Genomic DNA, 26018 nt, shown 5'->3' on the forward strand with positions numbered 1-26018 from the left:
GTGCCCCACAAGGTGCCAGCCTCAGCCTATGTGCTGAGTCAGAACCCCCCCCCCCCCAGTTTTCAAAGCCCAATTAGGGCCAGCTACAGGGAAGATGCCCCCTGGGGGCTGGCCTGGCAGGACGAGGGAGATCTGAAGAGGTGGCCAGGAGAACCACAAACGTGGAAGGGCTGGGGAGGACAGATGAGTCATAGATACTTGAACTGGTTGGCTTCAGAGATGTTCATGGCCCATTTGCACATCTGGAGGCTCTTCCACCTGTCGAACAGCTCCGACTGCTTCACCCTTAGGAGTAGAGAACAGAGAGTGCATGAAAGGGCCAGGCTGGACACAGTGTCACCATCCCCCAACACGCTCCCTTCCTGTCCCCCCTTATGCCAAGTCCTGGGCTAGTCCTTTGTATTCACTGCATTTTCTAATTTGCAAAACCCTTGATTCTCTGGCATCTGGAGCCTAGTGAACTCCTAGAGATAGAAAAGCACCCTCCAACAAGCCTGCCTTCCATGCACACACCAACCAATCCAGAGTCCACACCGTCAACCAACTCCTTTATGAATGGAGCCACTAGCCCCCTGCCCTCATCAGCCCAGTGCTAGGGATCAGACAACCAGGGGCAGGCCCTACGCACTGAGCTCACTGAAATCATGCAAACTAGCCAATCCTAAACCTTTTTATCCCACCTTGTCCATTCCTTCCCAAGAAAACCACAATAAAGGGTCTCACCCATGCATTCCCCTCACCCCTCCTGCCTCCTGACCAGTCCTGGTGCTTCCCCATGCATCCCTGAGTGGCATGCCATGCCTCCTGTCTCTAGGGATCTGTGAGCAAAGAACATGCTCCTTCACGACAGTCTTGTGTGTCCATGTGTCTTACTACTGTGATCAAAACAATCTGGGTACATTTCAAAACATCCTTCCTCAAATGCCTGCTACACAGGCCTGCACTGTTCTCCCAAGAACATCTGTCTGTAGAGGGTGTGAGACCACTTTCTTAAGATCTGTAGATAACCCCACACTGCGCTCAGCACACAGTAGGGCTGATTGCAAGGACACAGTGCCCCTCTCTTTCTCTTTTCCCAAGGGCAGATCACAATTTCCAGTGACAGGAAAAGAGGAGAAAACTTCTGTCTGGACAACCTTCTGTTAAACTGAGTTATCATGCTGATGCTCACTCACAGCCCCCTGCACTCCGCTTTGTGGGAAACCTATAACTTGTCATTACTTCTGCCTGACCATTCCCGCTAAATAGTAAATACCAGGCCAGGGCATCATGCCTGACTGTGTCTCCAGTGCTAAGGCTCATAGGAGATGAGCAGTAAATATTTGTTGAGTACATCAATAAATTAATGAATGAATCAATAAGTCTGAGTTCAAATAAAATCTATAAATGTTATCGAATTCCCCAATATGGCAGGATCTAGAGATACTGCGGTGAACAAAGCAACTCCCTGCCTGCATAGACCTTACACACGGGAAGCAGATACGTGGGATACCACCCCAAAAGCACAAACAGCAAAAGCGAAAATAGACAAGTGGGACTCCATCAGACTGGAAAGCTCTGCACAGGAAAGGAAAGAATCAACAGAGTAAAAAGACAGTCTACTGAACAGGAGGAAATATTTGCAAACCACATATCTGATAAGGGGTTAATATCCAAAATACATAGGAACCCCTACAAAGCAATAGCAAAAAACCAAAGAACCCAATTTTCAATTGGGCAAAGGATTTGAAAAGACATTTCTACAAAGAAGACTTACTAATGGTCAATACCAATAATCATCATGGAAATGGACAGCAAAACCACAGTACAATATCACATCATACTTATTAGAATGGCTATTATTAAAAAAAAAAAAAAGATGACAAGTATTGGCAAGCGTATAGGGAAAAGCGACCTATACTGTTGGTGGGAATGTAAAATGGTATGGCTACTAGGCCAAAGAGTATGGAGATTCCTCAAAAAATTAATAACAGAAATACACTATAGTCAGCAATCCCACTTCTGGGTATATATCCAAAAGAACTGAAATCAGAATTTTAAAGAAATGCTTACACCCCTATGTGCATTGCAGCATCATTCAGAATAACCAGGACAGACATGGAAACAATCCAAATGGTCACTGATAAATGAGTGGATAAAGAAAAGGCATTCTATACATAGTATGAAATATTATGAAGCCTTAAAAAAGAAGAAAATCTTGCCATATGTGACAACGTGGATGAATCTGGAGGACATTATCCTCAGTGAAAAAGCTAGTTGCTGAAGGACAAATACTGCATGATTCTGCTTGCACAAGGTAACTAAAACAGTCACTCTTAGCAGAGTGATAGATATCAGGGGCTCCGGGAAGGAGTAATGAAAATTTGTTACAGAGTTTTAATTATGTAAGATGAATAAGTTCTAGAGATTTGCTGTAAAACTTAGTACCTACAGTTGTGCAGGAGTGAGCCACACAAATATCTAGGAAAGGAAGTATTCCAAACAGAGAGAAAAGTGAGTGCAGAGGCCCTGGGCAGGAACCTGCCCTGCAGCTTTAGCATCCGGACGTCTTCCCTCCAGCTTTCCCAAACCTCCCACAGCAGCTCTTGCCTCTTGAGCTCGGGTGACATCGAAGGAGAGGGGCCATTACACAGTGGCACCCTCACTCACACTGCCGCCCTCCCTTTCTTCCTGTCACCCACAGGTCCCCAGCAGAGCATCCTGCTTGGCCAAGGCCTCAACCACCTCCTGGAAACACAACCCTGGCAACACTGCAGGCTGGGGTCCCACGTTCAACTCTTATCAGGGTCCAGACCCCATTCTCTGTACCTCCAAAGGCCTTGTCACACACTAGACCAAGACCTGGGCCTGGACACCCAGCCTGGAATCCTGGTTTCATTCCCAATCGGCAATATGACCTCAGACAAGTCATTTAATCTCTCTGAGACTCAGCTGCTTTATCTGTAATACAGATATAATAACCTCTGCCCTGCGGATCTCAAAGATCAAATGAAATCTTTGTCAGAAAGATCAAATGAGATAATATGTATAAAATATTTTATAAATTGCTTTACAAATGCAGAAGATCACCTTTACCTTTAAGATGAAAGGTTGATCCCAGGCATTTAACCCCTTTTTCCCAAGACATGACTATTTTCCAGAAGAGGAATAAAAAAGACTAGATTGTCCTGAGAACAATCTAAAAAACAGAGTTCTTGGGGAAAAAAAGGTCATTAGAAAAGGTTGGAAGGCGAACTCAAGGAATTTTCTCAGAACGTAGAAGTGAAAGGCAAAGAGAGAAAAGATGAGATGAAAAGCTATTCAAGGAGCAATCCAGAGGTATACAACTCTTAGAGGTACCAGAAAGAAGAGGGGAAGAAAACTGGAGGAGGAAATATAAAGAAACCCAAGAGAAAGTTCAAGAGTTTGGAGTGAGCTCTGGAGTAACAGGTCTCCATGAGTGTGTATCCTGAGGCCCAGGTTCTGATATTCCAGAACCGTCATGACCTGTAAAGACTCAGAGAGAAAAAAAACAGATCACACCCAAAGGAAAAACTAGCACCATATGCTCACACAGTCCTGGACCCTAGGAGATGATGGAGAAGGTAAGGTCATCAGCATTCTGGGGATAAATAATCTTCACCTAAAATACCAACGCCGCCAAATCAACAAATAAGAGAATTACATCATTTGTACACAGAAGGACTCAACCATTACCCACCAGTTTGGGGGAATTTACCTGAGCATGGGCAGCAGCAAATGAAGGCATAAAACCAAGAAAGAAGGAGCTATGGGTGAATCCAATCTACGGAGCAGAGAAGGGAAGTGACAACTGTGTGTGACCCACCCAGAGAGCAGCCTGTCCAGGATGGATAAAGAGGATGAAGGGAAACCCTTGGGGGAATGCCTAGTTGACGGAGAGGCAGGGGGGAAAAGTTGAGCATGGGAGAGACAAAGTGTTCAAAAGGAAAAAGATGACTAGAAGCTCCAGGAAAAAAAAGAAAAAAACGAGGAGGGGTGGAAATCTACAAGAAAGGCAATAGGAATCATTATTTTCTGATCTTCAAATTTTAGAGTCAGCCCATAGAGAAAACCCAAGAAAGGCTTGCTATAGTTACAAATAGAATGTAAATGTCATCAGCCTTGACATTCTCAAGGTAAATTCATGTATGACTAAAGCCAGATACCCTCCTCTTAACAAAGGACAGAACCAACAGATACTGCCAGTATTTGATAGAACAAGAAATAGGTTATCTAGGCAATCTATAGATAGAAGAACTAAAAATAGCAGGACCCCTCAACTGGGAAAAGTGGGGTGGAGGGAGTGTTTGGGCTGCGTAAGGGGGTGGAATCCTCACCCAGCAGAGAAGGACATCAGCGGACACTAAACGTGGCGACCGTGGCATGCAGAGGACTGAGAGGGACGAGGTGACTCCCAGAAGAAACAGCCAAGAGTTGTAAGGAGCAGGGCTGGGGGAGGGGGTGTGGGCAGAAACCATCACTTTTTATTACTATAAACTTTGGTAGCTACTTGATTTTCCCAGCCGTGTGCGAGATGATGACCATCCGCTCGTCCTCCTCCTTCTTTCTTCCCCTTTTCCTCCGTGGCCTCCTCTGCCCCCACCTAGGTCTCATCCACCGACTCATTCGTCTAACAGACACGTCCAGAGCCTGGGCAGGGCCAGGCAACAACTCAGAGAAGCATGGGCGCAAAGGAACGTCCCAGCCCAGAGGGCTGCCGGCGCTGCTCCCAGCCTCTCTCCTGGTCTCTGTGAGGCTCTGCCTGGGTTCCCCAGGCCAGAAAGATGGGGAAAGGGTGGCAGGAGAGACCCAGGGTGAGGTCCCAGGCATGCATGGTGCTATCTGTGTGTAAGCACAGGCAGCAATTGGTTTAAAACTAAAGAGGCCCTAGAATGGCTGAAATAAAACAAAAATAAATTTTACAAGTATCAGGGACAATGTGATTTTGCAACAAATCATCATAGAGTCAGTCCTCATTGTATCTGACATTGTCAGGGAATGAGGCCCTTACCATGTGGGAGGTTTTCAGTTGACTGATTTTTACCATTGACTGGAGCAATTTTGTATCAGAATCATTCCCAGATGAATCACACACACTGCCCTGTCTCCTCAGATGGGATGCCAGCTGACATGCATGTACCAGAAGGGCCTCTGGGCACATCCGTCCAGCGCCTTCCATTCGCAGATGGAGATTTAACCTTTTCCTGATGACTCATGGTCTCCACTGTGAGCACTGCTCTTGCCTCTGGGCTGGACCACAGTGAAGCCCACAGGTGCCCAGGTGGCATCAGAACCACTAAGATTCAGCTCTGGGGGAGCCCACTGACCTCAGCTTGAGGACTCAGGAAAGGAGTCACTGGGCTTGTTGCTCCCTGAAAAGCAGCCTGTTTCCCCCACCACAAGGGCCCAGACTCAAGGGCCAGAGGACCACATGGAGGGCAACTGACATGAAAGAGACAGGAGGGACACGGCCCAGAGGTTACCAGCTGGGACGGCCACTCAGCTCAGGAGACCAGAGAGGGTACCCCAAAGGCAGAGACACCTAGAGCCAGACACACAGAGGCCTCATAACCACTAACACGAGGTCCTGACAAGGGACAGAGGGTGGGCACAGACGGTGCGGGGCGGGATGAGGTTCTATCACACCCCACAGTGTTTGAGATTTAGGCTTGAAACAAAGGGCCTGGTGGTGATGGTGGTTTAGTCGCTAACTCGTGGCCGACTCTCACAACCCCACGGACTGTAGCCTGCCAGCCTCTTCTGTCCATGGGATTCTCCAGGTGAGAATAGTGGAGTGGGTTGCCATTTCCTTCTCCAGGGCATCTTTCCGACCCAGGGATCGAACCCGGGTCTCTTGCATTGCAGGCAGATTCTTTACAGACTGAGATGTGAGGGAATCCCCTTAAGGGCCCAGGGAACTTCTAACATGATCCCTCTGATAGGACTATTATGGACCGTGTTATAGCTTCTTTGAAATTCCTATGCTGAAGCCCCAAACCCCAAGATCTCAGAATGTGACTCCATTTGGAGATAAGGTTTTTAAAGAGGTGGTTAAGCTAAAATGACATCACCAGGGTGGACCCTACACCATTACGAGTGATGTCCTTACAATAAGAGGAAATTAGGACGTGGGTACAGAGGGAAGACCCTGCAAGAGAGAGGAGATGGCCACGTATCAGCCAAGGGGAGAGGCCTCAGGAGAAACTAATCTGCCGGGACCTTGATCTCAGACCTTCAGCCTCCAGAGCCAAGAGGAAGCAAAGTTCTGTGGTCTAAGCCCCCTGGTCGGGGGTACTGTGTGGTGGCAGCCTCAGCAAACCAATACAAGGACTCATGCAAACACACAGGAAATATGTGGGGTAGAGGTGTGGGCTGTAACAGAAGGATGGCCCATTCACAGGGTCTCTCAGGTTTCCTGTCTGGATGCTGAGGCAGCCATGAAGAAACTGTCTGCATCTTATAATTTTAAGAATTAATTATTCGCCCTTTGTGAACTCTTGGTTATGGTCTCAGTGCCCCGGCTTTCCAGGCTGAGACATTTAAGGGCCTAAGATCTTGGAGTTCTGAGAAAAGATCCGGCTCTCTGCTTACACCTCTGGCTCCCGACAGGGGGCCAGGCAGCCACCTTGGTCACCAAGTCACAGCTCCTCGGCAGAGCATATCCAACACCAACCGCAGCCTACTCCTCCCACCCTCCCAAGGGCCCCCTGGCCCTCAGACAGAGACAAAATCTAGATCCTGGCCGGCACTGCAGGACTCACAAGCTCCAGCCCTGCCTGCCCTCCAGCACCCCAGTTCTGGTATCCCCTCAGGCCGGTCTCAGAGCCTGGGACACAGCGGGCCCTTCCTGGCCCAGGCCTCTGCAGGCACCATCCCCCTCATCTGGAATCCTCTTGGCCCAGTTAACTCCTTGCCCCCTCCATGGTGTGGTCCGCTCAGGGCTGGGTGGGATGGATAGAGAGGGTGGCCCTCCTCGGCTTCCTCTGGAAGCTTCAGACCCTTGGTCAGAACAGGGATCGTGAACAATGCTGCTGATCCCAGCTGGATACCTGGCCTTAACCCCAGACCCTCAGTCAGAACAGGGACCATGAACAATATCACTGATCCCAGCTGGATACCTGGCCTTAACCCCAGACCCTCGATTAGAACAGGGGCCATGAACAATGAAGCTGATCCCAGGTGACACCTGGCCTTAACCCCAGACCCTCAGTCAGAACAGGGACTATGAACAACGCTGCTGATCCCAGCTGGATACCTGGCCTTAACCCCAACCCCTGGTCAGAACAGGGACTGTGAACAATACCGCTGATCCCAGCTGGACACCTGGCCTTATCCCCAGAACTTCCCTGTACAACTAAGCTGATGGGGTCTGTAAATGTCAGCAAAGCTGCTGCTGCTGCTGATTCCAGGAAGGAAAGGAGTTGGGGGCGAAACATTCACATTTATTGAGCACCTATTGTGTGTGCTGCTGTGACATGTACTCCTGGGCTATGTATCTGTGATATCATATGGAAAAACCTGAATGAACTCTTGGCCAACACAATACTTTCACATATGTTATTTCAGCTAGTCTTTACTGCAACCTAAAAGTAGGTTAATAGTGGCTCCATTTTTATAGGAAAGGAAAGACTCAGAGAGGTTGAGTGATTTGTATAAACATGCAGAGCTGCTAAGGCCCAAGTGGGCTTTAGACCCCAAGTCTGCCTGACCCCAAGGCCCATGCTCTTTCAATGACCCACGTGATCACGTGATCATGTCAAATGGCTAAAGGAGCAGCGGCTCCTGCCTGTGGGCCTGATAGTGGTGCCAGGATCCTGTCAGGGTTCCTTGAGTCCACATTAGCGCCCAGCACTGCCTGGCTCCGATTTCTTCCACATCTGAGTGTACAGTTGCCCCTTGAACAGCACAGGGCTTGTGGGCAGCCCTCTAGATCCATAGTTCCTCTGCATCCACAGATTCAACCAACCTCGAGTAGCACTGCAGAATTCTCGCCAAACATCTGCATATAAGTGAATCCGTGCAGTGCAAACCCGCTTTGTTCAAGGGTCAACAGTAATGGTTTTCAAGTCAACATGTATCCTGTCATGATTAACAGGGCACAGACTCTTCTCAACTCCTGGCAGTCCTGTGAGTGAGTGTCCAGCATGTAATGTGTCTTCCCTCGCACAGGTTGTAAAAGAGCGATGCACTGGGGTGGGGAGGGGCAGGCACAGTTCTCTTGCTATCTGGGTGCTGGTTTATGCGGACTTTCTGGAAGGATGCTCGAAGATACATGGGTGGCCTCTGAGGAGGAGACTGAGGGAGGGGAGGTCTGTGGAAAGGGGGCTTCTCACTTTATGCCCTTTTGTACCCTTATGGCAGAAAGTGAAGAAGAACTAAAGAGTCTTTTGATGAAAGTGAAAGAAGAGAGTGAAAAAGTTGGCTTAAAGCTCAACATTCAGAAAACGAAGATCATGGCAACCGGTCCCATCACTTCATGGCAGATAGATGGGGAAACAGTGGAAACAGTGTCAGACTTTATTTTTCTGGGCTCCAAAATCACTGCAGATGGTGATTGCAGCCATGAAATTAAAAGATGCTTACTCCTTGGAAGGAAAGTTATGACCAACCTAGACAGCATATTAAAAAGCAGAGACATTACTTTGCCAACAAAGGTCCATCTAGTGAAGGCTATGGTTTTTCCAGTAGTCGTGTATGGATGTGACAGTTGGACTATAAAGAAAGCTGAGTGCCGAAGAATAGATGCTTTTGAACTGTGATGTTGGAGAAGACTCTTGAGAGTCCCTTGGACTTCAAGGAGATCCACCCAGTCCATCCTAAAGGAGATCAGTCCTGGGTGTTCACTGGAAGGACTGATGTTGAAGCTGAAACTCCAATACTTTGGACACCTGATGCAAAGAGCTGACTCATTGGAAAAGACCCTGATGCTGGGAAAGATTGAGGGCAGGAGGAGAAGGGGACGACAGAGGATGAGATGGTTGGATGGCATCATCCACTCAATGGACATGGGTTTGGGTGGACTCCAGGAGTTGGTGATGGACAGGGAGGCCTGGCGTGTTGTGGTTCATGGGGTCGCAAAGAGTCGGACACGACTGAGTGAGTGAACTGAACTGTACCACTTGAAAGCTGTATGCTTTAAATAATAATTTTAAAAATGAATAAATATAAAATTTTTAAAAGACAATAGCAAGAGGTCAATGCTTAAGCCACAAAGTACTGAATTTCAGGACAGACACTCCTGTGTCCTCTTCAATTTCTATACAAGAGAGCTCCGTGATGATAACTGTGGAGGCTGGTAATTGAGCCAGGGACTGGAACACAGTCACCAGAGGTGACCTTGCGAACTTGACATTTTTCATAAAACACAGTCATCCCTACATCCAGCCCTCCGGGGCTCTCCAAATGCCAGAGGCCCTGGGGAAGCAGACCTAATTCTTGCTCTGTCATGAGCCACCAAGTGTCCTATTTCCTTGGGCCATGCCCCACCCAAGCCCCTGCCCTGCCCACCCCCCCATGCACCGGCCAGCACCCACCACCCACCCAGCCACACTCACATGGAGAGCACCTTCACTTCCAAGATCTCGTGCCTCAGCTCCAGGCATCTTGTGGAGTTATACTCAAAAGGGCCCTCGTAAAATTCAAAGTACCTGGGAACCAACAGGGACAGAGGTTACTACACAGAGAAGTGGGCAGACTCCCGGGAACCTGTTGGGGTTCTCAGGCAGGAATAGGGGGCAGAGGGGTGGTGTCCCATCAAAGTAATAACATAGAGCAAACCAGCCCTCCCCAGCAAATGACCTGATGGGGGTCTGCCTCCAGGCCCACTGGTTTAATCACTGGTTGGCTGATTACTCTTGGCACCCCTACTACCCTGGGAGTATAAGCATTTAGGCCATGAACCCGTTTCAGTACATCACGACATTTTGAAGCGGGCTTGGTTCCACATGGTGACTTTGAAGGAGAAAGAGGATGCTCTGGATACATCCTCATTCGCATTCCTCCTAGGACCAGTCATCGACAGAGGTGGCCCTGGAGTCAGTCAGCGAGGCTACCGGCCTTCAGCTGGGCCTCTCCTCTCCTGCCCCTTTCTCCTCCTCCTGGGCAAGTGTCCAGCAATGACAGCCACAGCATAGCCGAGAAAGCACAAGCTGCTTTTCCACTGTGAAAAGAATTTCCGCTTTCATCAGTTCATTGACGTTCATGCTCGCGTTGTGACTAGGTGAGATCCTTTCTCCCCATTTGGCAGCTGAGAAAACTGAGGCTGAACAGATGGTGCTCCAGGCCATGCTGTCAGTGTAGAGGAGCCTGAACCAACACAGTCCCTTCTGCAGCTTCACGCAGAATAACAATACCAACTTCAACCAGCACCACTGAGCCCTTGTCACGGGCCAAGGCCCCGTACTCTACATGGAGGTATTCACTTTTTCCCTTTTTAATTGAAGTAGAGTTGACTTACAGTATTGTGTTAGTTTCAAGTATACAGCATGGCGACTACAAGATAATGGGCGCAATTCCTTGTGTTATACAGTATCTCCTTATTTCTTATCCATTTTGTATCCAGTCATTTCTATCTGCTAATCCCATATTCCTAATTTATCTCTGCCACCTCCCCTCTCCCCTCTGATAACCAGAAGTTGGTGTGGTATGTCTGTGATTCTATTTCTATTTTGAATGCACAATCACTTGTATTACTTTTTGTCATTGTTTAGTCACTAAGTCATGTCCAGTTCTTGGTGACCCCGTGAACTGTAGCCTGCCAGGCTCCTCTGTCCATGGGATTTTTCAGGCAAAAATACTGGAATGGGTTGCCATCTCCTCTTCCAGGGGATCTTCCCAATCCAGGGATCCAACCCATGTCTCTTGGGTCTCCTGCATCGGTGGGCAGATTCTTTACCACTGAGCCACCTAGGAAGCCCTGTATTACTTTTTAGATTCCACGTATAAGTGACACCAAATAGTATTAGTCTTTACCTGACATAATTCATTAAACACAATACCCTCTTCTAATCTGTATCACTAGCCCACCAGATAAGTGGTCATCACAAGCATCCACAGCAGGCTCTGGGGGTTTATGCACTTGCCCAGAGCCATGTGGGTGGCAGGTGGCAAAGCCGGGTCACGAAGCAGCGCATTCAGTCAAGATGCTCTTGTCTGCCCAATTTATAAGGACAGTTGGTGACCCCTGGAAAGGGCCCTCTGACCTCCTACAGCCATACCTGCTAGTTCACAACAGCCCAGGGAACATCCGCTGACTGGGTGGGGCAGAGAGGGGCAGGGGAGGGTGACCACCAAGATAAAACACGGTAGTTCCCTGCCAGACTCGGCCACGAAGTCAGAGGGGCCTCCAGGGCAGAGGCCAGGTGTACCCTCTCCTCACGGCCTCTCTTTCTAGAGGTCATCGGAAGACACTGGGGCTGATGAAGCTGGGAGGGTGGGATCCCGGGACAGCCCCGAGTCAAGAAGCCTGCAGGCTTAGCCTCTAAACTTGGGGCAGAGGCCTCTCTACAGCTAGCCCTGGAGAGCCAGAGGTCGGGGTGGAGCCCCAGGACGGCATCTGGGCTCTGCAGGCCACAGCCAAGGATTTAAAATAAAGTCAGTCCTTGCGCATTTCCCCAGACCTTCCCAAAATATGGCAGCAGCTGTTTCACAAATATTCTCACTAACTTACACAGACAAACTTATGTCTGTGGTGCTTTAGAAATACTGAGACATTTATCCAATTAACTGGCTTCTTTTTAAACAACTTGCATTTTAAATAATTTAAAATATAATTTCATATTTAATACTTTAAAACTATTATATTTGTAAATATTTGTTCTTTATTATTTTACTATAGTTTAATTTTAAATATTATAATCATACATTTAAGACATTTTAAATATATTTTAGAATATTAAAAAATATTTTACACAACAAATTGACTCCTACCTACACAAAATAAATCATCTCCTACTTTTCATGTTATAAAAGAATTTAAGCAGATTTCGTAAAGTAATGCTCAAAATTCTTCAAGCCAGGCTTCAACAGTACGTGAACCGTGAACTTCCAAATGTTCAAGCTGGATTTAGAAAAGGCAGAGGAACCAGAGATCAAATTGCCAGCATCCACTGGATCATCAAAAAAGCAAGAGAGTTCCAGAAAAACAGCTGCTTCTTCTTTATTGACTGTGCCAAAGCCTTTGACTGTGTGGATCACAATAAACTGTGGAAAATTCTGAAAGAGATGGGAATACCAGACCACCTGACCTGCCTCTTGAGAAATCCGTATGCAGGTCAGGAAGCAACAGTTAGAACGGGACATGGAACAACAGACTGGTTCCAAATCGGGAAAGGAGTACGTCAAGGCTGTGTACTGTCACCCTGCTTATTTAATTTATATGCAGAGTACATCATGAGAAACACTGGGCTGGAAGAAGCACAAGCTGGAATCAAGATTGCCGGGAGAAATATCAATAACCTCAGAAACACAGATGACACCACCCTTATGGCAGAAAGCAAAGAAGAACTAAAGAGCCTCCTGATGAAAGTGAAAGAGGAGAGTAAAAAAGTTGGCTTAAAACTCAACATTCTGAAAACGAAGATCATGGCATCTGGTCCCATCACTTCATGGGAAATAGATGGGGAAACAGTGGAAAGAGTGTCAGACTTTATTTTGGGGGGGGCTCCAAAATCACTGCAGATGGTGATTGCAGCCATGAAATTAAAGGATGCTTACTCCTTGGAAGGAAAGTTATGACCAACCAGACAGCATATTAAAAAGCAGAGACATTACCTTGCCAATAAAGGTCCGTCTAGTCAAAGCTATGGTTTTTCCAGTAGTCATGTATGGGTGTGTGAGTTGGACTGTAAACAAAGCTGAGCACTGAAGAATTGATGCTTTTGAACTGTGGTGTTGGAGAAAACTCTTGAGAGTCCCTTGGACTGCAAGGAGACCCAAACAGTCCATCCTAAAGGAAATCAGTCCTGAATATTCATTGGAAGGATTGATGTTGAAGTTGCAACTCCAATACTTTGGCCACCTGATGCGAAGAACTGACTCATTGGAAAAGACTCTGATGCTGGGAAAGATTGAAGGCAGGAGAAGAAGGAGATGATAGAGGATGAGATGGTTGGATGGCATCACCGACTCAATGAACATGAGTTTGAGTAAACTCTGGGAGTTGGTGATGGACAGGGAGGCCTGGCATGCTGCAGTCCATGGGGTTGCAAAGAGTCGAACACAACTGAGCAACTGAACTGAACTGAGGCACTGAAGATCCTAAAATATCACTCTCCTTTTTCTGTTTTCTTTATGTTTTACAGCTCTTTTCATTGTCTTTCTCACTTGGCAAACTCACATTGATCCTTCAGTACCTACCTCAAATGCCCCCACTTCTGGGAAGACTTTTCTAATGCTAACTCTCAGGTTATTCTATACATTTTCTCTTAATTAGAGCAGATAGCATTGTATTATAATTGTCTGTTTATATATCTATTTCCCTTTCCAAATGAGGAATATCTGAAACATGTGGAATCTGTCTTTGTTATCTCTGCATATTTGCACTACAGAAACAAGAAAGCTAAAAACTACATTTCCCAGACCCCTTTGTAGCTAGAGTCCTCCAGGCAATTTAGGTTCAACCAGTCAGTAGCTTCCTTGGAGGCTCAGAAGGTACAGAATCAGCCTGCAAAGCTGATTCAAAGATTCAATCCCTGGGTCAGGAAGATCCCTGGAGAAGGGAATGGCAACTCATTCCAGTATTCTTGCCTGTGAAAATTCTTCCCACGGACATAGGAGCCTGGAGGTCTATAGTCCATGGGGTTGCAAAGAGTCCGACACACCTAAGCAACTAACACTTTCACAGTCAGTAGCATGAGACTGATTCAGAGCCATGGTCTAGAAGAATGTCAAGGCTCAAGGCATTGTTTCCCTGGCAGAATGTGGCAGAGGTGGCATGGCTCTTGGAAATTGCAGTGGTGGCGGCACCTTCACGATTTTATCAGAGGCTTCCACAGTGGCCCAGTTTCACAATGCAGTTTGCACAGACATTCTTGGAAGCTGGCCTAGAGTTTTTCTTCAGCTTTCCCAGTGATTCTGTGCTAGCCTTACCCTTAGTCAATCCCTTTCTGCTTTAACTAAAATGGTTTCTGTTATCTGCAACCAAGAACAAGGTGTCAGCCTGGGGCTAAAAAAAAGTCCATGAGCTTTTCTCTAACTTAGGTCATTTTTCCATCACACAACAGGAAGTGAGGTCTGGTGTCTTATCACAAAGATCATCATTTGCAACCACAGCCAGTGACACTGAGCTCTTGGGAATCCACTGGGTCTTCTGAAGCCGTGATCTCAGGCAACTACTAAGAAACGTTCCAGATTCTAATGACATAGAAGATAATTAAGAGGAAACTTATACTAGTGTTCTCAGGAGTTGGGACACTTACAGACACACCCAGGATATGCCTCTAAACCAGCCGTGTGGCTTTGGGTAAACCGCTTCACCTCTCTGAGCCTCTTTTTTATCCTCCTAAATAATTTGAATGAGGTGGTATCTGAAGTCCCACCCAGCACTAAAATACAACCCCAAAGTTTCTTCAGTGTTTCCCACTTAACTAACCAAGCCAGAACAAGTCTATGAATTAATGATCCATAAACAAGGGAATGTTTACCGGCTTCCCTGGTGGCTCAAAGAGTAAAGAATCTGCCTGCAGTGCAGGAGACCTGTGTTTGATCCCCGGGTAGGGAAGATCCCCTGGAGGAAGGCATGGCACCTAAGCCAGTATTCTGCCTGGAGACTCCCCATGGACAGAGGACCCTGGCGGGCTGTAGTCCATGGGTCACAAAGAGTTGGACACGACTGAGGGACTAAGCACAGCAAACAAGAGAAACTCTCAAAGGAAGTTAAAACCAATCAGCACCTCTCTTTGATCAGCCAGCCCCTTCGTCACCTTCACAAGCCATCCTCACTTTCCCTCTGCCAGCCTCCACTCCGTCTCCCTTTCCCTTGCATCCCCAATATCATCACTTGGCGGTTCAGTGATTCCAAATGGTCTCACGTGGTGTGTTTAGTGGCTATTAGATGGCAAGGGTTTCAGAATAGGGTTCACATCCTTCTTTGCCCATCCCTAGCCAGGGGCCCATTATTTCCATGAGCCTTAGTTTTCTCATTTGCAAAATCAGCATAAAAAATGAAGTACACCCGTGACAAGATAAGATAATTGGCTGAGATAAGATAATGATGAGAATCTCAAAGAAAGCATTAGTATAGTGTCTGGCACACAGGAAGTGCCCAGAAAATGTCTATTCCCCTTCTTCCCCTTTCTCCTGCCATGAAAGGACGAGATCTGCCAATGGAGGCCCAGTGAGTCAGAGACGTGCTTACAGTCCCTCAGCTGGTTGATGACAGAGCTGAGAAAGAAATGCATAGCTCAGAAGTTCTCCACCATCTGGACTGGTTGCCATTCTCCTTCTGCTGCTATTGGGAAACCTCTCCCCCATCACCCTGAGGGTAAAGCCCATGCTGAGTTCTTCTTTGACGCAGGGATGTCCCTGATCACTGCATCTCTGCTGCAAACTCCATGGATTAACTGTTTCTGATGCTTTGACATCTGGGGCCTTCCTGGCCCCAGAGAGACTGCCTCTCCTGCTGCTACTGCTAAGTCACTTCAGTCGTGTCCGACTCTGTGTGACCCCATAGACAGCAGCACACCAAGCTCCACTGTCCCTGGGATTCTCCAGGCAAGAACACTGGAGTGGGTTGCCATTTCCTTCTCCAATGCATGAAAGTGAAAAGTGAAAGTGAAGTCGCTCAGTCGTGTCCGACCCTCAGTGACCCCATGGACTGCAGCTTTCCAGGTTCCTCCGCCCATGGGATTTTCCAGGCAAGAGTACTGGAGTGGAGTGCCATTGCCTTCTCCTAGAGCTAATCAATTCCTAGATATGGTAAAAACAAACAAACAAACAAAACCTGTGAGCACACCTTTCATGTGCAAACCAAGCAATCCAGAGCTCACACTCGCCACCACCTCCTCCTCCTCTTTCTCCTCCTGTCACACTTAGGGCCACTTATTCCTCTGCCCTAACCACCCACAGGCCAGCTACCAGACAACTTGGGGCAGCTCTCTGCCCCAGAGCCCTTTGAAATTATTTAAACAAGCCAATCTTAACCCCGTGTGCCTGCTCATCCGTTCCTTACATAGAAACCACAAGAAAGGCTTTTGTCCACTTTCCCCCCTTTGCTCCTTCTGCTTCTTGACTGACGCTGGTGCCTTCCCGTGTGGCCCTACACGGTATGGTATGCTTCCCGCTTTTTAGGATCTGAAAGTATAAAAACCTCTTCCTTCCTGACAGTCATTTCCACATCTGTGTGTCTAACCACACCTGATGATTTAAAAAAATCCCAGGCACCCTGAAAACATTGCATGTGGTACCTCAGCCAGGTAATTACAATCACTCCAGGCCTAGGTCTAAAGCCTCATTTTTCCATCAGAAAAAAATGGAGCTAATATAGCCCTTGCTTCTTTCTCCAGCCTATCTGGGCTTTGCTTTTAGAAGGCTGTGCTGTTCCATCTCAGCCTCTAAAGATAAACGACTTGAGGAAATAAGACTGTAAGAAGCACTGCCACACTGGGTCGTTCCTTGATTCTGCTTCTGAGAGGAGGCCTGAGGATGGCATTCTGGAGGAAGCCATAGAAATCCCTGTTTGCTCTGGATACTGATCATCATGCGGACATCAAAATGATGCTGAAATGTTTGTGTATAATGACACGAGAAAATGATATACACGATAATACTGAGTGAAAAAGCAAGCTACAAAATTATGATCTCCAAAAATAATTATATATACATATGTGAGCCCATGGGAAAGGATGATAACAAGATATTAATAGTAGGTTGCTCTAGGTAGATAATTATGATTTAAAAAAAAAAACCCTCTTTTCTACATTTTTATACACTTTCTGTAATGGAGTTATGACTCTTATTATCGGAAATCACTAACAAATGCCCTTTTAAGCCACAGCTCTTTCTCTAAATATCTCAAGCATTGCCATGAGCTGCTAGAAGACTGAGGGCAGCAGTTTCTCCGACCTCCCTAACTCCACGAGCCTCTCAAGGTGAGCTAGTCACTATCTCTTCTTTGAATTCTGGAAAGACGATCTCTACCCAGTTCAAAGGGGAGGAGATGCTGGCAGGACACCTCACAGGTATAAATAGTCACCGCCGGTCACATCAGGAGCCCAGCTCAGCTCAGATGCCACTTGGCTTCCGGCAGCCAAAGCCGACGCTGGCCAGGCTGCATTCACCCTGCCCCGTCTCTGTGCCCTTGGGGAGGTGGGGGGCAGGGCTGGGCAGCGCTGGCTGCCTGATCAGCAGGGGACGGCCTCCGTTAAGTGAGAAGACAAATGCCAATATGGCTGCAGCTGTTGAATACTGGGTCCCGTCCTCCCACACGGGCCTGGGCTCCAGCTTTGCAGGCTGAAGGGGCCTCGTTTCAGCATGCCCTGGCTCTAGGGTGCACAGTCTGTCTCTGTCATTCCTCCTAGCCCTTCCCCATAAGCCTGCCCCAGAGAGGGCTCCCCTGTCCAGCCTGAAGCCCCCCCCAGAGCTCCATCTGGACCACGGAGTTCACTGGGGCTACAATACTTTGAGCCCCAGCGGTCACTGGCTGGGAGAAGGTGAAGCCCATCCAGCAGTGTGTGTCTCTCGCATACACCATTTCGTCCCCAGACGCTGATGATGCTCCAGACAACAGGAGCCCAGGGAGGTCCCTGTGTCATTCAAGAGCCCCACTGGTGTGGGTTGAGGCAAGACTGGAAGTAGGGGGTGCTGGAGGCAGAGACTGCGGGGGCTCAAAGTGAAGGAGTGGGTGCATTCACTGAGCTGAATGCACGTCCCCCCAAAATTCATATGCTGGAACCCTAACCCCCAAGGTGATGATATCAGGAGATGGGGCCTTCGGGGCTAATGAGGTCATGAGGCTGATGCCCCCTGAATGGGATTTGTGCCTTTATAAAAGAGGCCCCAGAGAGTTCTTTAGCTCCTTCCACCATGTGAGGACAGCGTCTGCCACCTGGAACAGGGTCCTCGCCTGACCGTGCTGGCGACCACACAGGCTCAGACTCCCAGCCTCCAGAGCTGCGGAAAGCAAATCCCTGTTGTTGATGAGCCTCCTGGTGTGTGGTATTTCATCAGAGCAGCCGGCACAGACTAAGACAGTGAGTGTGTGAGGTGTGGGTCTCAGGTGAGAGAATGGGATTCCCTGACATGTGAGGGAGCTGCTGGACGAAGAGCAGACGGAAGTGTCTAGGAGGTTCCGGAAGGTATATCAAGGAGCCCCAGCTGAGCGTGAGGGAGGGAAGGTTTGCAGGCCCAGAGAGGAGGCCTGCAGTGAAGGACTGGCCTCTCTTCCAGGCTCCAGGAGCCCCACTGCCCACGGTCCCAGCACAGCCTCCACCGACATCGAAGAAGGGGTTGCGAGCTATGCATGGCTACATGGAGTGGGCACCTGGAGAGCCTAGCTGTCTTCCCTTCTAAGCATCCCCTAAACTGATTCCCAGATGGATGCTGGTCCGCTTAACCAGACCCCAGAGCCCCTGTCCTTTCCATTCTCCGTTCCCTTCCATGCTCACTCCTTTCTGAGGCCTCCCGTCTTTGCTAAGGAACTAGTATGAGATTCCTGACGATGGTCCAGGAGGCAGGAAGCGTGGGAGCCGTGAAGGAGAGGAGGATGAACGGACTGCTGGAGGGAGGGGCAGAGGGTCTGGGAGCTGACTGGGGGTGAGGAAGAGGTAGGGCCAGGGTCATCTGATGTGAAAAGCCGGCCCCAAGGGGAACCTCCTGCCTAGCTGTGAGCCCACCCAGGGGACCCCGCTGGTGATGGAGCAAAATGGGAGTTTCACAGAGGAGGAGGCAACTGAGGCACAGAAAGGCTCATGTCGGTGGTTATTTGACCAGGAGACTCAATTTAGACACAGCCGAGGGCCACAAAGCTTGGTGGCCAGGACAGCTCACAGAACGACCCCATCTGAGGCCTCTCGGAGCCCCAACAGCCCTGCTTTCACAGTCAGCCTCCTCTGCCTGCCGCCAGAAGCCCACACTGGGTGCGTGGGAGGAAACGGAGAAGCAGTGCCATCTTACTTAGATGGAGCCCAAGAGTTCTGGTTATTTATTTTTCAACCATTATTTAAAATAAATTAATAGAATGAGGAATCTTAAAAAAAAAAAAAGTAGTTTCATTCCAAATAATCTGCTAAACTTAAGGGATATTCATAGAAAAATCTGGCAGTCAAAAAGCAAAGAAGAACATCCAGATAGCATATCAGAACCACAGGTGAAATTTTTCCATTTTAAACTGAACCAAATAAGGAGGCAATTCCATCCAAAGACTGCTGATCACTCTCCATCCTCTCTCTTGATAATTTGATTCTCTCATAATATTCATGTTGATGCAGGTGACCCCCAAATTCAGACTACTCTCCTAATCTCTTATTTATTTATGTATGTCCTTTTCCCCAGAAGCAAAAATTGACCCAAAAGGCTTATGCTGCCAGCCTGCACTCAAATGCAGACGTGCAGACCCCACCCCTCAAAGCTGTCACCACACCTCCTCTGTAAGTCCTCCGTGGAAAAGTCTTTCCCTTGGGCTAACCTTGCCACCCAGGGTTCCTCTTTGAAATCCAGGACCCGCAGGAGGAGATGGAAGGAACACAAAGCATAGAGGCTGGGGGTGAAGGAGAGCGCAGAAGGTCAAAAGTGGGAAAGAGACAGGAGAGGAGGGGATGAGACACCCTAAAGATTGTCTTTTCTTGCCTATAGTGTTCATGGCAGCACTGGGAGAAAACGTGCGTGTCAGTTACCTACTTAGATCAATACGGTCATTTTTAGTCCAGTCTAACAGCCAGGAGCTGAGATGCCTTGGCAAGGACAGCCACGGAGACCCAACCTAACCCAACCTTGGGTGTCTATCCACAGCCCGGAAAGTAGAATCCCTCTGCATGGCCCACAGGTGCCGGGACTCAGAGTTACAGAGCAAGGGGTGTGTTCCAGCTCCACCACCCACCGCCACCTGGAAGTGGGGTCTCAGTTCCTCATCTGTAAAATGGGGGCAATGACAGCACCCCCCCTCAAAGGTCTGAGGGTAACGCATCAGGCGCCCAGCACCATGCCTGGCACACAGCCAGCCCCTAGTAGCGCTCAGCCATGGCATCATTGCCTGTCCACGTCCAATCCAAGTCCCTCCCCTCCACAGAAGCACCTCCAACTTGTACCCTAGGCTCCCGGAGCCCTTGCCAGCTGCATCACACAATTTATTCCCTAATTATACACTGTCATGAAACAATTAGGGAACAACTCAAGACAGCATAATAAAATGCTAAATTCAATTCAGTCAAGTTCCTTCCAGCTCTGAAATATGATGATTCCACACCCCAGGCATACACGCTCGCCTGGAACGCAGACCTTGACCCAGAAATAAAGGCTCTTTCTTTCAGAAAGAGACACACATTCACTGGGCCTGCTGTTCTGCGGAGCAAAGAGGCGACTGTGTCGCCAGTCTGTGGCCTGCCTGCTACTCCTGGGCGGGTGCTTCTTTCCCCATGGGAAGTTCCCAGCACCCCAGGTGGAAGCCCAGCAGCGCAGGGAAACTCTGTCCTCAGCTCTGCTCTAGAAATGGTCCTTCCCTGTCTTTGCAAACCATCTCCTGCCATGCGGTTCCGGACCAGGGGGCCAAGGTTGTATGCACCCTGGGAGGAGGAGCTGCCTGTGGGCTGGGTCTGAAGTAAGAAGGTTCGGAGGGCCCTGACACTGCATGCACAGGTGGTCCAGCCCCTCTGTGTGTGATGATAGAAATTGCTTCCTTCCCTGATACTCAGTTGGTAAAGAATCCACCTGCAAATGCAGGAGATCCTGGTTTGATTCCTGGGTTGGGAAGATCCCCTGGGAAAGGGAAAGGATAGACCCACTCCAGTATTCTAGCCTAGAGAATTCCATGGACTATTGGGATCACAAAGAGTCAGGCACAACTGAGCGACTTTCACTTTTAGTCACCCCCCACCCCCAACCCCGATGCAGACACATCTTACAGAACGTGGAGTAAAAGTGGCCATCAGGGAAAGCTTCCAGGAGGCACTGGAGTGGAAGGTGGATCCTGGAGGAGGACAAGGGCTGGGGCATGGATCAGGAACCGTCTGACGGAAGCTGAGTGAAGTCTTTTGAGTGGTGACTACAGACCAGGCTGAGAGTTAGCACCTGGGGGACTTCTGCCTCAGCTGCCTTCAGCCCCTAAGATTGGGTGACCTTTCCCTGTGGTGTCCCGAGGCAGTGGGCGCTGCCTGCCCACTTTGGCAGGTGGGCACTATGCCTCCCTTACCCTCCAGATGGTCACTGGGTTTGCAAGAAGCTAGCCAGGCTGGAGAGGTGAAAGCAGTGAGCTGAGAGGACAAGAGCCCTTCACCCCCCCTTCCCCTCCCCCATCTTCCCCTTGTCAGAATTGCCATACTCCGTAGTGGGGGTGGTGGTATGGGGTGGGGGGCGGGGCTGAGGGGTGGCTCTCAGTTAGTTATTGCAAAAGTATATATCTGCCTTCACTGCCTTCTGTTTTTATCCACACACACACCCCCACCTTCAGTCTCCTTTTTCCTACACTGCCACCCAGATTCTCAGACTCCTGACCACCTACCCAAGAGAAAAAAATCCTCTGGTCGTTCTAAACTGTGAATGAGTTTATGATTCCAAAATGTTTCCCCTCCCCAGGGATTAATTTTCAAGGATACTGCCAGGAGAAGACGAGGTTTAATCCAAAGGAATAAATCTCTAAGGGAGAATTCAGGGACACTAACGTTGAAGTCTGCATTCTTACCAACAGTCTTTACTTTGTCCTTGCTTATTCATCCTTTATTCGATTAACATTTATTGAGCTGGTGCCATACTGGGTGCTGAAAATTCAAAGAGGGAGAAGCACAATCACTGCCTAGGTGGGGAGATAGAAACACAAACACCCAATCCAAAGATGATGAGAACTCTCTTCAAAGCCCTTCCTGCTCCATCAAGGCAGCCACTGAAATAGAAGCACTTGCTGATTAGCAATTCTTCCTATCTGCTCTCTACAGCAGTTCTCCTTAGATGCCTATTGGACACTTTTAGATCTAGACCTGAAATTAACAAAGCTATATGTCAATGTATATTTTGTAACTCACACACTTGCCAGCTGGACTTCCCCAGCTCGTGTCCAAAGTGAAGACCTGGCCACAGCCTTTATGAGCATCATCTGACCTGGATTTTCTTTGTGGTCCTGTTTGGAGTGTTCCAGACCAATCATTTGGACCTGCTCCTTCTCCTTGTGGCTCCTGGTTGACTTATGAGTCATTGCTTTTTTTTCGCCCATCTTTATCCTCTGTTATAAATGGTACGTACCTCCTGACCTCCCTTCCAACGGGTGTTAATAATAAATGACTTCCGGTGTACCACACTTCAACCCTCCACACAGCTACAGATAGCAAAATATGGCATGCGCTGAATTATTCAGTAGGCAAAATACCACAAAACTCATCCCACATTTCAGGCACGGACAGTTGTCTGCTGGGATGATGCACTTTCACTCGGCAGAGTCCTTTCCCAGTGGCATCAGGTCCTCCCCCAAGGTCCGCATCTGCTGCGAGGAGCTGTCCTGTCCGTTTTAAAGAAGGCAGAAGCTGCTCCCACACCGAGGAAAAGAATCTCCAACACACGGGTCCGTTCTAATTACATGAACCATTATTTTCTGCACGTGGGAAAAGACATACTGTGTTTTCTCACCTATGTGGGGAGTTTAGAGGTCAATCAGAAATTGGGATCTGAGTTGGCAGTGCCCAAGAAGAACTTGGAATGTGTGGTCATCACATTTATTAAGGAGTTCAGGGGGCTCTTGGTCAAATGGCTCTCCGGAAGGAAACCAGCTCAGCTGGTGATGATGTTGAATAAAGGGCACCTGATGGAGGCGGTGGTGTGTCTGAACCCGAGGGGCCGAGAGAGACAGGGAGGGGAGGCTGACCTGCGCTGCTGAGAGCGGAGAGAGGATCAAGGGCAAAGGGGATGAGAGGGAGGAGGAGAGAGGCCAGACACAGGGACTGAGAAAGAGAAGTGGGCCCAGAGAGGGTGGCAGGAGGAAAGGAGGAGCAGAGACTAGGTAGGGTGAGAAAGGCAGAGAAATTAGAGGCAAAATTGCAGGGAAAGAACAAAGAGACAAAAGCTGCTGGCAGTAGGAAAAGTCAGAAACAGAATCTGTGCAGTGTCTCAGCCCCGGCCCAGGACATCTGCCCAGAACAGCCCCCCAAGGGCCTGTCCCGTCTTAGTAGTCGTAGCAGTAGTCTGTCGCTCAGTCATGTCCGACTCTTTGCAACCCCATGGACTGTAGCCTACCAGGCTCCTCCATCCATGCACTTCTCCAGGCGAGAGTACTGGAGTGGGTTGCCATTTCCTTCTTTTCTAGCCAAACCCGCTCTGTGAACCCTTCAGGGAGTCCTTCCCAGGGAGACAGACACCTGCAGACTTACCTAGACACCCCAGGGCATCTGGGTGGGAGGGTCACACAGCAGAAACCAATGTTGGAAGCTCAACATATGGAACAGACAAGTCGGGACTTGTCCTCTCACTGGGTGACAATCCCAGGTGCCAAGTGGCAGGCCAGGGCTCCCACCACAGATATATGGAAAGAACTAGGCTCCTAAAGAGTCCGAATAAGACCCAGATTCTAGGCCATGGCCCATGGCTGCCCCACACCCCAGGGCCTGTCTGTTCACCTCCCCCATTGGCGTCTGACACTGGGGCCACATCTTCCCTTTTTCAAAGCACTGGATAAAACCACGCATATTGAAGCTCCTGAAAACCATGCTGCTTCTCTTCTGCAGGGACAATTTGATGTTTTAGTGTCAAAATTGACAGCGACAAAAACCCAGGCTTCTCCCAGGGAAATTAATCTAATAGTTAGCCTGCACTTGGAAATGCAAAAATTAAGAAACCAAATAACTTAGCCCGGAGAAAACTTTAGTAGGCAGGTTGCAGCCACACCCTCCTTCAAGCAGAAAGAGCCATCCCACCTTGTCTGAAAAAATTCCCCGAAATGACCACCCCCGCCACACCCCACCCCCACCCTACCCACAATGAGCATGCTCCACCTGAGAATACTCCATTCTCATTTGTTCTACAAATAGTTCCTTCTCCTGGATATACAGAATGCCCCTCATTACTGATTTTAGCTCCAAACACTACAGCAGATCAAGAAGAAATAACCATGTGATGGTATAAATGTCAGTTCTCAGGACCATATCTTGATGAAAATGGTTCTTCCCCAACCAAGGTCAAGGGCTTCCCGGGTGGTGCCAGGGGTAAAGAGACTGTCTGCCACCGCAGGAGACATAAGAGATGTGGGTTCAATCCCTGGTTTGAGAAGATCCTCTGGAGGAGGAAAAGGCAACCCACTCCAGTATTCTTGCCTGGAGAATCCCATGGACCGAGGAGCCTGGTGGGCTACAGTCCATAGGGTCGGACATGACTGAGCAACTTAGTACAGCCAAGATCAGCCCAGCCAAGGCTGGGCAGGGTAGGGACAGCCTGCTCAGTGGATTTCAGAGGAGCAGGAAACCAATGGTCTTTGCCCACCCTGATGTCACCCTGACACAACCCCAAAATCCTTCCAGGAGGGCTGGAATATTGCCTCCACCTCAAAGGGAGGCTGGAGACCCAGACTCCCACTCCATCGCCCCCCACCCTCATTCCAAGAGAGGGAGCGGCGAGTCCCTGCTTTCCTCTGGCTGGGTCCTGGCCCTCACCCTCCTATCTAAGCAGCCCAGGTCAGATGCCAGGGTGAGCTCTGGGCCATTGCACTGAGACTTCCTCTTCTCTGAGAGCAGCCCAGAGGGGCAGAGGCTGCAAGGTTGCCCCGAGAAGAGCTTCCCCCCACCCTGGTTGTTCACCGGGGGTCTGTACCTGGAACTGGAGTCACTGCCGCTCTGCACTGCCGGGTCGTCCGTGACATTAAAGAGCCCCGTCCAATTGGCCAGCTGGTCGCCACTCTGCCAACCAAACTGGAGGCCTCTGGCAAGAGAACGAGGCAGTCGGTACTGATGCTCACGTGCTGGGTAAGCCCATCACTGGGGAGCTGCGGTCCAGCGTGTGCCATGTAACACATCACCTTGACCACGCCTAATGGAGATGAGAGTGCTGTCCATCCAGAAGGATGACCGTAATAAACCAGAGTCCTTTACAGGGTTCTCTGCTGGTCCACATCCGTGCCCTCAGTTCACCTGGATGGGCAGGCCAGGGTTATGCGTCATCATACATGCAAAGAAACTGAGGCTTAGTGAGATCAAGGTCACCGAGCTCCTCTACGCCCTATCTGGTGCACCCTTCAATTCCACCTCTAGCAACTCGCTCCAGCTCCTCAGCTCTTTGCCTTCCTCAGAGGCCAGACACACAGCAAAGCTTTTAATGAAATCTAGTTTTCCAACACATAAGGATAGGCCTCCTGTTTAAGAGATGAACTCAACACACCTGGTTCTCTTCGCTCCCTCCCCCAGCCTGACTGAAACGCAGCAAAGGCATGATAAGGGCCTGAGTACAGATGGAGGGGAGGCACAGAAGGGGGTCAGCGACAACATTCTGGAAGAGCAAAAGCAGATGGGCCACTTGCCTTAGGCCAGAGAGAGGAGCCCTGACTGCTTGTAAGAAGCAAATCTATTCTCTGGACACAGATCTAGAAAGCTTTGGAAGGTGCGGTGCTGGGGCCGCAGAAGGTAAGGGTGCAAAATGGAGTGGCGGGCAGGAAAATCGCTTTAGGTTCATAAGGAACATCAGCTACTACCCACCTCCACGCCCCCAGGGCCCCTGCCTTAAGCCCAAGCAGGCTGGGCCCTCTACCTGCCCCCAAGACAGACAGATGGCAGGAGGCTTGACCCAGAGGAGCTCTGCGCTGCTGGCCTCATGCAGGGAGATACTAGGGTGAAAACAGCTGCACAGACCTGAAAAGAGGCTTACTGTGCACGCCTGGTCCCAGCCACGCTGCCCCAAATCTT

The 26018-nt window shown here is 49.1% G+C and overlaps 1 protein-coding gene across 3 annotated transcripts in view; it reads right to left on the reverse strand.

Moving 5' to 3' along the window:
• The window catches only part of ST8SIA5 (ST8 alpha-N-acetyl-neuraminide alpha-2,8-sialyltransferase 5), a 61428-nt gene that overhangs the window by 12406 nt on the left and 23004 nt on the right, over window positions 1-26018 (reverse strand). The window contains exons 2-4 of one of the 3 annotated variants that reach the window (XM_068993861.1): window positions 24934-25041; window positions 9555-9647; window positions 199-285 (exon numbers count right to left, since the gene is read on the reverse strand). In XM_068993861.1, coding sequence (XP_068849962.1) covers window positions 199-285; window positions 9555-9647; window positions 24934-25041 — 288 coding nt within the window. The remainder of the gene's footprint in view (window positions 1-198; window positions 286-9554; window positions 9648-24933; window positions 25042-26018) is intronic. The other 2 variants (XM_068993862.1, XM_068993863.1) reach the window with 2 other exon arrangements.

The sequence above is a fragment of the Capricornis sumatraensis genome, chromosome 21 (assembly GCF_032405125.1).
Source record: "Capricornis sumatraensis isolate serow.1 chromosome 21, serow.2, whole genome shotgun sequence".
In the NCBI taxonomy this organism is placed as follows: Eukaryota; Metazoa; Chordata; class Mammalia; order Artiodactyla; family Bovidae; genus Capricornis; species Capricornis sumatraensis.